General features: G+C 30.7%; 1 protein-coding gene across 1 annotated transcript; it reads right to left on the minus strand.

Annotated features, from left to right (window-relative positions):
• On the minus strand, positions 1–9,334 carry HLH3B (Helix loop helix protein 3B). Its single transcript, XM_076412053.1, has 4 exons — positions 9,195–9,334; positions 5,294–5,515; positions 3,841–4,013; positions 1–583 (listed from the first exon to the last, which is right to left on the minus strand). Exons 1-4 carry the CDS (start codon positions 9,195–9,197, stop codon positions 229–231), a joined length of 753 nt encoding a protein of 250 aa, XP_076268168.1. The 5' UTR covers positions 9,198–9,334; the 3' UTR covers positions 1–228.
• Between the last annotated feature and the right edge of the window lie 9,621 nt (positions 9,335–18,955).

Consider the following 18,955-nt stretch of genomic DNA (forward strand, 5'->3'; position numbering starts at 1 on the left):
TTGAAATCATTAATATAGTTTACTTACGCTAATACAGGAACAATTACATATTAAACAAATCATAAGTAAAAATGATCATACAATATAATACAATTGAATGAAACATACAATATAATACAATTTTAAACAACATTCAAGTACAAAAATGGTTAAAACTTTTCTACTGCCATCGATTATTGTTATTGATATTAATACATTGGTATATAACTTAACATCAAACTTTAATCACTATTTTTCTTTGACCTTGTCACTGTCTTCGTTACCAGAATCCTTATCACTTTTAATCCGATTTGTCGACCGGTAGTTGTGTATTTCTAGGTGAGAAAATATTGTTCTTCTGAAGGGTAAATGATTGTTAGGTGCAATCATCAACAGGTTATTGCCGTTTCTATCGTAAATGGGCAATGGCTGGGAGGTGGCTATGTTCTTACGAAATTTCGTCTTTGATCGACTTATTTGATTAACGATGACGGGGTTACCGTGTTTGGTAAGATTTTGGGAGTCCTCGCACTTAATATTCACTTGAATCGTGTTCGAATGTGTTTGTTGCCATTCCAAGACGTTCGTTAAAAGCCGAATATACCTGAAAAAAGATGTATTACTTTAAATATTGCAGGTTTGTTATAAAGAAAATTGATTTTCAGCACCTGAGTAATTTCTGATGTTAAATCTGTTATTTTAGAACATCTTGTGTATATAAATATTGTTTATCTATCATGTAATATGTAAAATTGAGATTAGAATCACCAAAATTGACAACTTCTTCAGTTTTTCAACTTCCAGAGTTTTTGGACTGTGAAATGCTACTTCAAATGTATGATCGGAAGTCATTTCTGCATCGAATAGTGACCGTTGATGAAAAGAGGATTTAATTAAAACCGCCGAATGGTGAAAAAAATCATGGTCACGACCTGGTGAAGCCGACCGATCAAGTCCAAGGCCAAATCATTTTCATCTTAGCACAATACTCTGTGCTTGGTGGAACCAGAGTGGTGTAGTACAAACTGTTGAACCTAGTGTAATAGTTAATAATGATCGCTACCGACAACAAATGATCAATTTGAGCCATGTACTGATCGAAAAACGCCCAGAATGAGCCCGAATAGACGGGAAAGCACTTAAAAGGGAAATATTATCGCACCCGCCGTACTCTCCAGACCTTGCCTCTTCCGACTATCAACTCTTCGCATCAATGGGACCCGCGCTTGCAGAGCAGGACTTCACCAATTTCGCAGAAGTTAAAAAATAGCTCAATGAACGGTTTTGCCCAGAGGACAAACAGTATTTTCGAAAGGCATCCAAAAATTGTCTGACAGATGAGCAAGATGTATAAAATGGCCAATACTTTAAGTAAATAAATTTTGCCATTATTTTGAAAATGTTGTAATTTTTTCGAAAAAGCCGGTAATGACTTTCTGGTACCTTACGCTTAGTATTTTCAAAGTCTAGAACTTTAGAAATATTTCTTCAAAAAATTTTCTTTTAATTCGATTTATCTTTAAAATCGCAGAAATTTTTATAACTTCAAAATTTGTCGCAAGATGACATGAAAGTTACATAGCATTTAATATGAAAAGAAGCTCGATGCTTAAGTTTCCCATGAATTATAAATGAAAAATTTAATGAAAGAAACGTATCTATTTTGGACTAGCAGAAAAGAAACGAAATCGATCAATTTCTAAACAAATATTGGTGATAGTTGATGCTGTATATCAATAGTGAAAAAGATCGTGGTCAAACGCCAAAGAAGCTTCAAAAATGGCTATAATACTCAACACCGCCAAAAAAGATAAACTGTCCTAACGGTAAAAAGTTCGCCTTAAATGAAACTTGTGAAAATCACTTTGTTCAATTTTACTATCCAAATAAGCGGCAAGATGTAATAGATTTGAAAGACTCATATATCATTGGTTAGTATTTGGAGCGAATATGAATAAACTCTTTTCGGAAACAAAAAAAATCGGCCATTTCCTCAACCCAATACTTTCGAAAAACATAGTTGTTGTCTTATGTAAAATAATTAACGATCAATTCTTTATTTAGAAAAAAAAAGACAAAAGTGTATCCCCAATAGCACTAATAATGATCGTAATATTAATAATTAGTAATAATAGTAAATATCTCTTTATCCTTAAAAATATCTTGAAATTTAATAACAGTCTAATTGTAGTTTTTATCTTAAGAATTATTTTCATTGAAATAAAAAACTCAATAAAAATATTTATATCCTATCCAATGTTGCATTGGTATATAAAATTACCTTCGCTATACGGTCGACAATATTTTGTTTTCAATGTAACACTTGAACATTCGTGATAATTAAATGCAAAATGTTGATTAAGTCTGTTTTAGGACATAAATCGCTTATATTTTATAAAATCTATAAACTTTCAAATTATCTAGACTTGAACTCATATAATTTCTACTTATTATAAATTTGGAGAAAAATGATTTTGATCTTTCGTAATAGAAGGCTTTAGAGTCTCTAATAAGACTTATTCAATGAAGCCATACTATAGCATGCCCCATTGATAATAGTTCATAGAATATTCTAAGAGGTTAATAAAAAGGTTTTAAAAACGAATATGGCATTCCAAAAGGTAAGAACTTTATCCGACTGTAATTTGTTTCTGCTTCTACAAAACTCTATATTAATGGGTAAAGTTGCTTTCAAAGAGGCTTGTGAAAACATAGGAATCTGAGAAGGTGACCTGAAGAGTAGAAAAATATGAAAACAAACCGAATTAACTATTCCCCAACATGTTACGGTATATCTAAATGATGGCGCAAGTATTCCTTGGTATATAATCTTCTAATTTCTCGGAGGATGACCTCCCTCTAATTTTTCTGAAAGGATATATCACTTCATCGATATGTCAAGAAAAATTTACTCTAATAGTTGCAGAAGTTATATCGATAGATCAAAATATTACATAACGTAAAATTAACGTCATGTTAGAAGAAAAACTGAGTAGATCACATTCAATGTAAAAGAACTGTACTGGTTGGTCGGAAGATACTTCCGACATGAACAAAAATCAAAGAGATTGGTTTATCAATCAATAATAAAGCCTATTTACTGGCTAAAACATCAAACTGACTAGCGATTCAACGCTGATAAAACAATTGTTTTCGATTAATTACCAATGCTTCTCGGAAAAAAACCAACGAACAAATACACGTTGACCTCGAAACCAAATGGTTACTTCACATTTAAACCTGAAATTGAAAAAGTAATAAAAAGAGTAAAAAAGCAATACTACTACTGGACACACAGACAATCAGAAGATTGAATAAGAAAAAGTTAATCAAAACACAGGAACTTTTATAGTAATGTATAAATATTACTTTTAGCTTAAATAGTAATTTTAATTTGGGAAATAGATACTGATGTATATATCAGGAATTTATCTTGGTTGTGTATTGAGGCAAGTACCACAGAACAATAGTAATAAATTAATTTATAAATTAAGATTTTATTAAATATATGTACTGGAGATGTAATAACAAATATCTGAACTCGTTAAAAAAAATAGCAATACGCTTTATTGTCCTGATTATGTAACGTTTCTATTCAGAGAAATATTTTTTCAGACCATTGAAACTGTATACAAAAATGTTACACACAAATCTGTTTTTCCGCAGCACCATGCATAGCATACGTTAGTAGGAACAGAAAAAAGAATACAATAAAAATAGCAAATGTTAAAAATATATCAATTTCAATTAATTACAAACACAACATTAGTCTTACCACTAAGAAATGTTCTAGAATATCACGGATTTCTTGAAACAATAATGTTTAAAATCAAAAACAAGAGTGAAATAATTCAAACGTACCTAATGGCCATCCGCAAAATTTCGTTCTTCGATAACTTCTTATCAGGTGGATGGGTGGGAACCAGCTTTCTTAATTCGGCGAAAGCCCCGCTGACATTCTGCTGTCTCCACCTCTCTCGACTGTTCGTAAATATTTTCTTAACGAATCCCCTGCTTTGTAATTCCTTGGGGGCCTGGAAACGAAATTAAACAATTTCTTTTTCGAATTTAGTTAGATATATGTTACAAAACAACAGAAAAAATATTTTTAACAAAAAATTCGAACCGACTTCATAAGGACCTCATTGAAAATTAAAAAATAATCAAACTTAGATTTTTTATATAAAAAAGAAACATTTTAAAATAAAACATATACCTAATAATAATTGTAATAACTAAATGAATATAAAAAAAAACCTTATTTAAGCTATCTACTACACGTATTTTATATTCTACTATATACACACAATTTAGCTTAATACCTCTCTAAACCTATTTATTTATTTATTATATATTACAATAGTATAATCTAATTTTTTAATTAATTCATTATTTAATTAAATTTGATAATTGTATTGTTTGGACTAAGCATGGACTTCAAATTTATGAGTTGGTAGTAGTTAAAATAACATTGTAAATAAATAAATAGGTTCAGGTAGGTATAAAGCTAAATTGTGTTTATATAGTAGAATATAAAATACGTGTAGTAGATTAATAGGTTAAATAAGGTTTTTATTTAGTAATTAAAACGATTATTACGTACATATTTAATTTTAAAATATTTTTTTGTGTTAAAAATCTGTTTGATTATTTTTTAATTTTAAGTGAGCTTCTTATTTATTTTTTGAAGTCGGTTCAATTTTTTGTAAAAAATATTTTATTCTTCTCTTTTTAGTGTTAGATATTTACTCAATAAATCACGCAGTTATTTTATTTAATATTACAATGGATGGACCAAGTAAAGGTGGAGTCCGTTTGAGAAAAAATAAGAATAGAGAAACAATGATTGTGATGAATGATGTGAATAAATGACCCCCCGGGGACCGCTACCTAGTCTAGGTGATTTGAAAAATGTTCAATCTAAACAACAACAAAAAGTAATTGTCCCTGCAGAGAATCGAACCCACGACCTACATTTAGGAGCTAAGCTCTTTAAAAACCATTACACTATAGAAGCAGTTGCCAACAATAATTTTTCGAGGTCTTATATGCTATAGTCAGTGCTTAAAAAGCAAACTGTATGGCTTTTGCACTGAATGACTTCCGATTTTCCGTCCAAATATCTGTTTATTATATATAAATCGTGCTAATAAAATTTAAGCATTTTCCTCGATTTCAACTCCCCCCCCCCCTGTCCCAAACATATCCTGATTTGGTTCCAACGGGACTACCTCGGAAGTGTACTCTTTCGAATAAAAAAATATTTAGAAAATATAAGTAATATATAAAATATACAGCCGAATATAGAACTTACGTGAATCGAATATCGAGTTAAATCCAAACGTTTCTCTTCGTCGCTGTCCACGAGCGATAATTCGTCGGAAAAATCATCGTCATCGGAAAATGAATCCATTTCCTGAGGAGGAACCAATGCCCTGCATCCGGGAGGTGTGGCACCCCTATTAAAATCCGAATTATCTCCTTCCGACGCTTGCCATTCCATACGATTTTCTGGGGATTTTGTTGTTATTAAAGGCTGAAACATCATATATATATTAAAAAAGTTGTATATAAACTTGTATAATCTTGGTAAGAAAAAATATAGTGCTGTGAAAATATTTAAACTGATGTCATATTCAGATGTTGGATTGGGGAAAAACTAATATCGTTTTTTCTTGTTTTTCAAACTGAATTTATTCATGTACATTTCAAGTATTAATCAATTGTAAATGGCTGATATCCCAAAAACAAAAGTAACAGAACTTGGAACATTTGCCGACGACACAATCATCATGAAAAAAGACCCCTGTCTAAGGCTCTAGAAAAAGTACAAGTAAAGGTTAACAAAATCTATAAATGGACTAGAATGGACTCAAAATCAAGGAACTATACTGATTAATCTGAATATACTCTCAACTTCACCTAAAATCAAAGAGATTGGTTTATCAATCAATGAAGAGCTACACGATGACATCTAAGTCAAATGGTTACAATATACTTAATACGTTACTAGATACGAATTTATCCAAGATATCGTCTTAAAATATAGTTAATAAGTAGATAAGTTTTATAAGTAGATGTACTGTTGTAATGGACGCCTTCTTGCCTCTGAGGTGTTATTGTAATGGAAGACATTGCGTTCAATCGCCTTAGTTATTGATAATAGAGAGTCGTATTAATAGTCTAGCTAAGTTCCATCACTCAGCATCACCGTCCTTGGCGTCAATACAAAATTTCTAATCGCTAATGAAACCCCTCCGGACGTCAACCCTGAATGTTTTCCCTCATCATTGTAGTACGTGATCCATGTTTCATTGCAATTATTCTTTTCAAAACTGATTCGATCTCATTTCCTTTCAGCAATGTTTCATAATTCATAATTCAAATGAAACCTACCCATACCTATTACCATTCAGTGTAATATAAATGATTCAAAACTATTTTACAGGCGATGTTTAGGCCTAACTCAATGTTTTGAATAATGTTTTCGATTTTTCTTGCATCTTAAACATTTCTATGACAAAAACGAGAAAATCACTTCTAAACTGGCCTCGGCTTAAGCAGGCATCCCCATAAACACCATACAATTGTCAGTGAGCCTGTGCTGCTTTTTCTGAAATAAAAAAGTAAAATATGACGAAAGTGACATCCTAGACTCTTCACTTTCAGGGGCTCAGGAATAACTTTTAATTGAGTAAACGATCGAGGCTAGCTCTTGATTTAAAATGTTATATAGACTGTTATGCCTTATTAGATGACTTTATTGAATAAATATTACCAGAGATATATAATTATAAAGCCACCAATTTAAAAAAAACGAAATTTCTTTTTCTCCAGCCTTATTTAAACGTTTCTGTTTCTGCTAAGGTGTTTATATTATTTATATATATAAAAAGATCATTATCACTGGAGAAATTACTTAATTTATATAATATTCATGATAATTTATCTTAACTTAAAGGCGATTATTCAATAGAACTCATTACTGCAGTAATTTTCCGGAAAATTTGCGAAATGCTTGAAAAAATTAAAGAACAGAAATGCTGTAAGAATACCCAGAATTGTTGATGTTGATGGAAAATGATTTCTCTTTCTTTTCCTGTAATTATTTTTTACGAACTTTTGCGAACAAATGTTCCATACAGGTTATAGAAATAATCTAGATTCAAACAAATAAACATCAGCTTAAACAAATGTTTTAAATTTAAACTATCTAAATATGTATCTACTATATTTAATTAAGTTTAATAATATATTAATTGAAGTTATTAAAATAAGAACAAATGGATAAAATATTAATAAGCAATTGACTAGTTTTTACACAATTATTTTTACATTTGCAATGAAAATGTTTTAGTTCCTATGGGATAATTTAAAAGAAAAAATAATATTATATGAAAGGTTTTGTATTAGTGTATTAATTATCAAGTTGACAGTATGTTATTTACTTCAGCATATATCATAAATGACAGCCTCTGTTTCATTCTAAGTAACCTTGAGCTAGAACTTTGTTATCTTCCTTTTAAACACGCCATATTTAATTCAATTGAATTTTGATAGCTGACAAAGAGGCTGTGATTGGAGGCTCCATATACTTACTGAAGGGCTACGAGAGTTCTAGAGTCATATATTTTATTATGACGAAGAAATAACCTCTTTTCCTCAGATAGGTTCAAATATAACTGGCAGGATCTAAGGTAGTAAATCAAATAGTTCATGCAGATACATAATTTAAGATCTTAGGTAGTACCACCGATCAATAAAAAATAAAAGAGTAATTTTTAGTGATCTAATGAACACCTCTATTTAGTCAAAATTATTCTATTTCTGAAATTAAATGATTATAGGACAAACATATAATGCATCAATACACAATGTTAGTGCAAACAAAAAATAATTTAAAGATTTCGGTCAAACGATATTGCAATGTCCAAGATGATATAAACTATTCAATAACAATATTCTCATTTAATTAAACTATTCATTAAATATAAGAAAGATACTAACTGGTTGCATGTATCTTTCTTTCTTAAGTAACTTTGAGCTAGAACTTTACCACATTCTTTCAAATACGCTAAATTCAATTTACATTGAATAGTTATGTTCAACAAATTATGAATCAGCTTCAACAGACTTAACACGTCTTTTGTTTCGTGTATCATATTAATGAATAAAACATTTTAAATATATTTTTAAATAAATTGTGATATACAGAAATGTTTTATGTTATTGTATTCAATACAATATTCAATAAATGTTTGTTTATACATTTTTCAGTTCTCAGTTCCATTCATCACTTCAGAAAAACCAAACCAATTAAGTTAATACACATATTAATATAATAATTATATTTTACCATACAATACAAAATGTAATTCATAAATCATATAATTTATTGGGAATATAACTATTACAAAATATGTATATATACAAAAATGTTTAAGCTCTATTTAGTGCTGCTCTATATAGTGGTTTAATTATAACTTTAGAAAAAACTAACCATTATATAAGTTAATAAGTATATCTTACAACGCTTTGATATAAAACATCAATTAATAAACCATTAAATTTGTTAAGAATATATTAGGGATATATATATATATATATATGTGTGAAACATAATCATTAAATTAATGTTACGAAATATAGTATTCTTAAAATTATTGAGACAAAATTATTTATTCTGATCTAATACTTAACTAATATTTTAATATTATTTCCTTTTATTCGATTTTTTGGAGTCTGTTTAGATATTCTCTACCAAGTGCTTACCAACAATTTCAGAAAAACCAAACTAATATATAAAGTTAATACACATATTAATATAATAGTTATATTTTACCATATACTGATATAAAATATTTATAAATAAATAGTACAATTTCTTGAGAATATGTTAGGATTATATGGTTCTTCTGTTTTTTATTTAGTTAATATTTATAAAATCTATTCGCTAAAATTATTACGATGATGTATTTTTTCTAATTTAATAGTCAACTAATATTTTAACATCATTTCCTTTCGTTCGATATTTTAGACCATCTTTAGAACTTCTCTATATAGTGCTTTTTACAATACATTGATATATAATAATAATGAAGATTTAATGTCTCTATTAAGCTTTTTTTTCAATTTGGTTAATTTCAATTAATACTTTAACGGCATGTGTTTTCAAACGAAATTTTTCAAACTTCCTTATCTACTCGTTTACTCACCATTTCTGGAAAACCAACCCGATATATCCGCCGACTTAATTAATTATGTATCAATAAAGAAAACCACACAATGCAGTAGAATTAATCCGTCAGGAGCGATTGCACCACCCAAACACCGATCGAAAATAGGTCGGGAAGCACGACAAACGGCGTGCCTTTCGGAACGGAAATGACCAGAATAACAATTTGTGATATCAGCCTCACACATCCCGTTGCCGACCTCTTATCAGCAGTATCCAGACACCCCCGCTCCGACCAATCGGGAGTCGTGACGCCAGACCGAGGGTCGAACCGGCCTGTACGGATACGCCCCCTGCCTCTACCTTCGCAGGAATATGGGGAACCATATTTCTGCAGACCTGGATTATCGAACGGTGGCTGAGATTGATACTGTTGTACGGAAAATTAATCTGAAACTGTCAGTTCCGTAAGTAATCAATTCAGTTTTGTTATTATTAACGACAATTTCTTTTATTGCTCTTAGTGATTCCACAATCTGCCCACTAGACAATAAGTATTTCTTGTGTTTATATATAGATGGCGTATAGAAAATCACTTCATTAAGGGATCTCCTGTATAAAATACTGTATTAATTAATTAGTCTTATTCTAAACTTTATTCTAAGCTATAACAGGTCAATTAAAAAGTCCCCGGCCTACCATAGTAAAAAATTTTTTTTGCAAAATTAGTTTTTTTTCCAAATTATTTGAAATTAATTTCTTCCCAGCAATCATTCTTTTGAGATGTGAGAACAGGAAGTATTCACTGGGGGTCAGATCTGAAGAATGCTGTGGATGAGGGAGTAATTCGAAGCCCAATTCATGGATTATTGCCATCGTTTTCACTGACTTGTGACACGGTACATTGTCTTGGTGAAGCAGCAGTTTCTTTTTCTTCAAATGCGGCTGTTTTTCGGCGATTTCGTTCTTCAAACGGACCAATAACGCTATGAAATAGTCGCTCTTGATGGTCCTTCCTCTTTCAAGGTAGTCAATGAAAATTATTCCATGCGCATCCCAAAATACAGACGTCATAACCTTGCCAGTCGACTGTTGCATTTTCCCTAGCTTTAGAGCGGGTTCATCGTGTGCAGTGCACTCAGATGAATGTCAATTGGACTTCAGAGTGAAATTATGGAACCATGTTTCATCCATTGTCACATATCAATGCAAAAACTCGGGTTTATTACGCTTAATCATCTTCAAACACTGCTCCGAATCATCAACTCCTCGTTGTTTTTGATCAAAAGTGAGCTCGCGCGGCACCCACTTTGCACAGAGCTTTCTCATGCCGAAATATTCGTGAATGATATGATGTACACATTCAATTTATATCTTTAGAGTGTCTTCTATTTCATTCAATTTAAATTTACGGTCATTCAAAATCATTTTGTAGATTTTTTAAAATGTTTTCGTCATTAACAACTTCTTTTGGGCGTCCACTGCGTTCAGCGTCTTCGGTGCTCATTTCACCACATCTAAACTTAACATACCAATCCTTGACGGTTGATTTTCCTGGGGCAGTATCCGGAAACTCGGCATCAAGCCAAGTTTTTGCTTCAACTGTATTTTTCCCGTCAAAAAAAGCAATAAATTATCAACACGCGAAATTCCTTTATATATATATATATATATATATATATTTCGTTGTCGGATTTTACACTCTTGCCTAGAACAATCACAAATTTTAAACAATCACAAACATAAATTTACGACCATGCCCCAGCAGGATTCGAACCCGCGGCTATCGCAACAGTAGGAGGACCGTCCTATCGCCTTTACCACTGCGCCACCAATTCGGCGAAATTCCTTTTTATTCATTTTTTTCATAAAACATTTCATTTCAACAAACAAAGAATATGTCTTTCAAAAAACCTTTTTATAACAAATTTTCAATCATTGGAGCATAAAGATAGAATTATTGGCCTCTTTTTAACAAATTTTTTCTTCTTATAATCTTATAATACATATCAATTATTCTCACTTAATTGCACAATAATTCATGTCTCGACAAATTCACACGTTAAATTTTTATTAAGGAAGTCATTGTTGTTTGATGCAGACTAATGTAGACAATGCAGTTTGTAAATATTATAAAATTGCAATGGCTGGGAAAGGAAAAAGGTGTTTCCTTGGTGTCGCAAAGAAACAAAAAATCATAGTACGTAGACGAGAATTCTAATAATCGAAAGACCTCAAAATAAAAGAATCTCGAATCGAAAGAAGAATTTCCTTAATATCTTTCATATTTCACAGAACTTTGAGACATTTTGGTGCGAGTGCTTTTTGTTCTTACCATCTTAACTTTTAAAACTGTTGAGTCTAAACGAAAGCTATCAAAATGCATCCGTGTAAACCATATATAAAGCCTTATGGCATTAAAAGAAAACAAGTGTGTGATATTAACAAGGATTAATTTCTGGCCCTAATGTCAATATTCAGTTATTTAGTTTGTTAAACTTTATGCAGTGCCTAATATATATAATAATAATATACCTCATATAAATAATTTTATGCAATATAAAATGATATAGAAATAGTAAAAATATCATAGAATAAAATTATATTTTCATGTTCTTACGAACTAATAAAGTTTTTAAATAATTAGTAATTTAATAATAACATAATTAATATGTTTTGTAGTTTTTAATTTAGGAGTTATAGTTATAATTAGTTCTACAACATTTACATATAGCTGAAATATGAATAACGTGTAACAATTTTTTACATCTAGCCTTATAAATAACTATTACAACTACTTATTCGTAAAATTTGTCGACCTATTTTCCGCTACGACAAATAAAAACAACATTATCGTCGTTACTATAATCTTGTTCAATATTGTTATCATTCAACATCATTATATAAGAAGCTGCTCAATATACCATAATACAAAAACAATTATTGTTTTGAGAACATTATAATAATTCTTCTTAAAAAATAATACATAATGTAATAAATATAGGCAGGTTATGTGCGAATATTTAAATATATAAATCAAAAAAAATTTTTAAAATTAGTTTAAAAATAAAGTGAACGCTTTAGAGTTAGTTATGATTAAAAAGACTTTGTCTTGAATGCACAATCGTTGCAAAAGTCTACAATTCTAAAATATTGATAAATTAATATATTTCGTAAAAAGAATCATAAAAAAGCTTTGAACTATTTAAATAAAGTTAGCCAGTGTACTAACAAAAGAAGCCCAATTTTAGGTTTCATATGAATTATCATCGAAAAATTGAACGGGTCTAGTGTTTATTTGGAAAAAAATCGAGGTACAAGTGCGGAAAATGTTCACAAATCACTGCAAAACCCACATCAAGCGTTGGAAGACGATGTTGAATATTTCATGGGATTGCAAATAATTTGGTTCTGATGGATCCGCCGTATGGCACAGCTCTTGGTTCGTGTGATTATCTCTTGTTACGGATCTACAAAACTTTCTCGATAGAATAAATCTGACTTCAAAAGTGCCTTGTTAAAACAAGTTCATTCAGTTTTTCGCCCAGAAATCTTAGTTCTACAATGAAGGAGTTCAGTGACAAAAGTTCATCGAAAAAAAGAAAACAAAAATATTAGGCCTATAAATCAGTTTCTTAAAATTTGAAACTTTATTCTGAAACATCCGTACAATGCATTTTATTCGAAACAGTGTCCGTTTGTGAGCTGCTACTACTATCTTTCCCTCAATTTGTGGATTCCATCTCGAGGGAACGAGGTATCTTTTGAGGCTATCCACGAATCCATTTTTTGACATATTCATAAGAAGTGAGGTGCTGCTCAGACAGGTTAAAACTCATAATGTCGGAGTAAATAGTAAGCAGAAGTAGCAAGGTCTGGAGAATACGGCGGGTGGAATATTACTTTCTATTTTAATGTTTCTAAGTATGTCTCCACCGGTTTTGCAACATGTGGTCAAACGTTACCATGGTGAAGAATCGCGTGGTTGTGTCTTCGCTCGTATTCCGGTCGTTTTTTTTTGTAGTACCGATCTTCACTGACTGTTTCATCCAGTAGTACCTTCAAATCCTTGTCTTCAATTTGTTGACTGCCCAGTTGCATGCTCGTTGCATTCGGTGTCAAAATTACCACTTTTAAAATATCTAAACCAGTATTCACGTGTTGAAATCAGTGAAGCATGGTTATCATAAGCTTCACACAGCACTCGATGACCTTCAGCTGACTTTCTCTTCAAAATTAAATAAAAAAGTAAAACTTTCCGCAAATACGATTTACTCGGTACAAATTAAAACATTTTCAACTGAAAGAAATATTTGTTGACACTTAATACTATAAATGTATCCGATACGTTTAAATACACACTACACAATCTATTGTAAATCTTATAAAATTACTTTATTGGTCGTTATGTATCACAGATTAGTATTTATTGTTTATAAATAAATTCTTTTGGAAGAAAACGCGAAGAAAACGAAATTAGTTTTTCGCCAAAGCCATCATATATTATGATATTTCTTGCCAAGTCAATAAAATAGCGTAGCAAAATATATAAAGCTAAAATGATCTTTTAATACCCCTAATAAATAAAAAATGTAACCCTAATGGGCTGGTAGTTGAATATAATAAGGGGTGGTTGGTGCCAAGTCAAACCCACCCTAACTTTTTAATCTTTCAATCTGATCGGACACGGTGCTCGAGTCCAAATTAATTTGGATGGGGAGGATTAAAAAAGCGTGGTAACACAAAATTCGCTCTCGATCGTCGTTATCGATGTCCATTTTTCCCACGAAGATGACGCTGTCGTCGAGAGATAAATATTAAGTAACGAAGCTGCTAGTTTGCGGTCGTTAGTGTGAATAATTTATTTGTAAACGTAAAAAAAGAAACAATTTCAACGATTTATATTTATATTATATATCACTACATAGTATAAAACAAAGTCGCCTTTTCTGTCCCTATATCCCTATGTACGCTTAAATCTTTAAAACTACGCAACGGATTTTGATGCGGTTTTTTTCAATAGATAGAGTGATTCAAGAGGAAGGTTTATATGTATAATACATGCATAATATACTAAGGCAACATTGCTAATTTTAGAGGTTTCTAACGTGATGTCGTAAATTAACCTATTTTTTTAGGCTTATTTAGCAATTAGCAAAAACGCTGCCTAACCCTACGAGTTAGATCAAATTAATGTACTACAGTATTGTACACCATAAAAATGTCTACAAAAAAATCCGCGATGGTATATGTTTATTTTTTAGCGATAACCCACATTAACCATTTTTATTGTTTACTTTTTACGTGAGAAAATGGCTTATTTACGAGGCTATTTTAAGCAATACGGCATTAATCCTTATCGAATTAAGTACCTTAAATACAGTGTGCAATTAATATAGATCAATATGGTTCCTTCCTTACAGCATGTAAATTAAACAAATATTTTCGCAGATATTACAAATTTAAAATTTGCGTTTAAAAATGTGTAATGTAATAAAAATTGTATGAATTTAGATATTCCAAAGATAGCAGGAAATCTTCATAGTAAGTATAGGGGAAGAGGAATTGTTTTACTCCAAATTTAATGCGTGCAGGCCAAGGGCAGTAATGAATGAACCAAAAATACTGGATCGATTTTAATCATGTTTTCATTGAGTGACATAGGCATATATATTTTATGCCCGTGCAAAGTCGGAGCGGGCCGCTATGTTTTTATATACAACGTTCATATTTATATATATATATATATATATATATATATATATATATATATATATATATATATATATATATATATATATATATACATGGCATGTAGAAAATCAATTCATTTGTCTTATTTTAAAGCCTATTCTAAGCTCTATATATGTCCAATAATCAGATCAGATGGTGTTAAACGTAATCCACTCACTTCACTATCACGTCGCATATTTAGCTGATTAGCAAGTACGTTGGGAAACTCTTTCTAAGTACTTTACACAAACACATTGATTTACACTCGTTATAGGTTCTAGAGAAATATTCCGTTGTATCAGTTCATTTGAATCCTAGTACAGGGCATCAATAATGGCACGCAACATTTTATTCTGGAGCCGTTGAATAAAAAATAGAAATAATTTTAACGGAACGCTACTAATTGGTTTTAAAACCTTAATTTAGATAAGGAAATCTATTCGTAAGGCAAAACAACTAGCAGCTGTACAAGCCGCAAGTCGATAATGGTTTTCTTTAATCAGAAAAATATATGAGCCGGTGTTAGTTAATTAGTATTTATTTAATTACTTTCAAAACGCTTGAAAAACATTTTAAAATTGCACATATAAGAGGGGTAAAAGTCCCGCTACCATTTTGATTGCGAGCCATCTTGTTTATGTGACGTTTAGCTCAGTTTCGCTTTAACCATTGTGTTGTGTAGGGGGAAATGTAATGTCGTTTTTACTAGTTTTTTACAAGATATGTTCAACAACATCTAAAATATATGCCAAATTGTCACCCCAAAATAGTAGGTATCCCAAAGTAGATTTCAAAAAGACAACAAGAAGCAGAGAAGAAAATTATTCTTGCTATTCAAACAAATATTAGGTTTCTTAACAGTTGTTTGCACTTATACTTTCCATTTTTTCCAATAAATAGATTTGGTTCGCAAAACAATCGAAACAGTCAATAGTCAGAAAACTAGTGGATAGTAATTACTATTTCCAGTCAAATGCACAGTTCGACTGTTCTTATTTTTAAATGGTAATGTCAGACGATAATGTACAAACAGAGCAGTTAATGTTATATGTGCTTATGCGTACTCCAACGGTAGTATAAGCCAGACGGAGTTGTATATATTCCTTCACGTACTAAAAAAAAAGAAAAGGAAAAAGTAATTACTGAATTCTATTAACATGTGATTAATAATATCATTTTAAATGAAGTAAAACTATTTTTTTATTTGAATGTTCCATGCATATAGATGCAAAATATATAGATGAAAAAGGAATGCATATAGACGAAAAAAGAATGGAAATTTTCTATGGAATGAAATAATACCCCACCAATATTTTATCGTATTTTAATATGCTAATTGTCATTTTCAAGTAATATACTATAATAAATATAGACAATACAATATAAACAGAACTTAAACAAAACCTAAAAACTGAAGTACAATAATTATAAATACTATATTAATATACAATATTTTGTTAATTTACAAGAAACTACCAAAAAAAATCATAAAACTATATATATATATATATATATATATATATACATATACATTGGGTAAATTTTTGTCAAGGTCGCGGCTAGAACAACAGAGCCAGAAAGTTAAAAATCAGTCCAAAGAAACTAGTAGAACCAAAAATGGTAACTAAAAATACACGACTGAAACAGTCAATAGTAATTTGTACCAAAATCAGCCGGACCGAAAATAGCGATTGAAAATAGTCGACTGAAACAGTCACTGATAAAAAGTAGTAAAATCAGTCGAACCAAAAATAACGATTGAAACAGTCGATAATAGAAAGTAGTCAATTACTATGAGTATTAAGTAGTCGATAGTTCCTAACGCTAGTTAAAACCAAAACCGACAATTGGAATATGATGGAACAGCAACACTTATAACTTTCTAAAAGTGTTTTATGAACTTTGACCACAGATTTCTTCAAATAGTATCTTCATACACTGGATAATGAAAGAATAATGCATGTAAAACCATTATTGTATGTAGAGAAATATCAAAGCAGTCGAATTTAAAAATTATATTATGTTTCATAAAAGTTGTTATCTGTTATAGAAATACATCATCAAGATCTTTAATGTATTCGCTGTCGCAATTTTTAAATTCGTATTAGAAACAGACAATATTTTCCTTCTCATTTTATTCTAGTTAAAAAGAGACACAATGCTGTCTAATTAGTTCGAACAGGTAAACTAGTGAATCTGTCAAAGTCGTCCGGTTGTCAGATGCATGCAGAATTCTTGAAAGCAATAGTGATAGGAGTTTGTAACTCTAACCTATAAACTATTGCGGCGGTATAATTAACTGTAGTTTTTAGATGTATTATAATGTTAAAATAAATTATATTTGATAACATTTTTGTTCAATTATTTTATTTAGATTAGAATTTTGTTGTATGTCAAAGCCAAACTGAACTAAAACTCAGAGTTGATGCCCCAAATTTTGATGACGTATGTACAAAATAACTTTGAATAGACTATATCTTAAATTTTCTTTTATCTAACTAATTATTTATAGCAGTCTTTAATAATATTTATTTTTAACTTTTACGGATTTTTAATAAAAACATACGTAAAAACTGAATTATACTAGTAAAATATGTAGCATTTAAATTTATTTAGCTAACCGTAATCGGTTTTTTATTGGATCATTTAGGTCACGTGGCAAACGCGACCACTGAAACCACCAATATTTCTGAACGTGCTGGGAACTCTTCGGGGTGGATTTTAATAAAAAAAACCCTCATAATGGTCAGGCTTATTTTTGGTATAATATTATAGGAAGATAAAATATATTTGCACCGAAAATGAATCAATTTTATTAACCATTTTAGATTCAAAGAAACTGTTAAAATTTTAGCTTCATGCTGATCATGTCCAAAATAGAGTGATGATTGATAATCCTCCAAGAATATTATTAGCTAATTTACCGCTTCTTCTAATGACTAAAATTATTATCATTATTCATATGGCGTACAAATCATTGGTGGAGTTTTAAGGATAATTAGTAATCAATTAATTTGAAATTTATTTTGTCGATTAATGGTTTTTGTTGAAAGTACTTTGGTGTTTGAAATAAATTCCCTCGATATTAGTAGGATATTTTATAGACTATAAAAAATGCTTTTCTTGTACACTATTCCACTTTTTTCTGGTACCAATTTTATGCTCTTCTTAATATGTTTTCAACAATTTTAAACTCTTCTTGTCATCAATTGATAGCCCATCACTTGAGGAAAGTGTGTACTTCTCAACCAATACGCTTCCGTTAGTACTGCGGGAGTGCTTCACCAAACTTGGCCACAGGTGGCGATCGGTCTCAGATTTTCTCTCTTAGGACAATGTCAGTTTGCTATTTTTTCTGAGCGCTTTTTGGATGATCTTGATCCATGTCTTTCGCAGCCTGATTGATTTAGCCACAGAACTCTTTCAGGAAAACATTCACCTTTTTACACCATAATCTGCATCTCTATATTTCTCTGTCAGATATGCACTGACTATAGCAACTTCACTGAATGATTTCGTTTCTAATATAATATCGGAGAGAAAAACTAAGTCTCAACAGGCTGTAACAGTGTCCGAATTTGAGAGCCATAAAAAGATTAACAAGATAGCGTTCAAAAAATATATATTTTAGTCTTTATGTTAATATGTCCTCTATTTCATGCACACCATCTTAGGAAAGCAAAATTTTCTACAAATTGGCCGGTTAACTTTATATTTTATCAATTTCTTCTCCTTATTACTTCCGCAATAATTGAAGTTCTGCACTTGCTCGAAATTGTTCCTGGCGAGATTTACAATAGCGATCCGTCACTGGTCAATGGCTCTGCAATGAAAACTATATAATGAAGAATGCTAGAATCAGCAAATATTAAATCGGTCAAAAGGTGTGTAATATCATATTAAAGCCAAATCTATTTTTAAACACTTTTGGCATAATTACATCCACTAATATGTGAAAAAGCGTACGATACTTGAAGAAGTTTCATAAATTTAGCCGAACATGTGCAACTTTCAAAACTGCCCAAAGTAAAGACCGTTACACGTTCCTCCATCAGCTTGTGTAGCGAG

The sequence above is a fragment of the Rhynchophorus ferrugineus genome, unplaced genomic scaffold, assembly GCF_030347505.1.
Source record: "Rhynchophorus ferrugineus isolate W39M unplaced genomic scaffold, kcgeb_rfMv2 rfM8, whole genome shotgun sequence".
Classification (NCBI taxonomy): Eukaryota; Metazoa; Arthropoda; class Insecta; order Coleoptera; family Curculionidae; genus Rhynchophorus; species Rhynchophorus ferrugineus.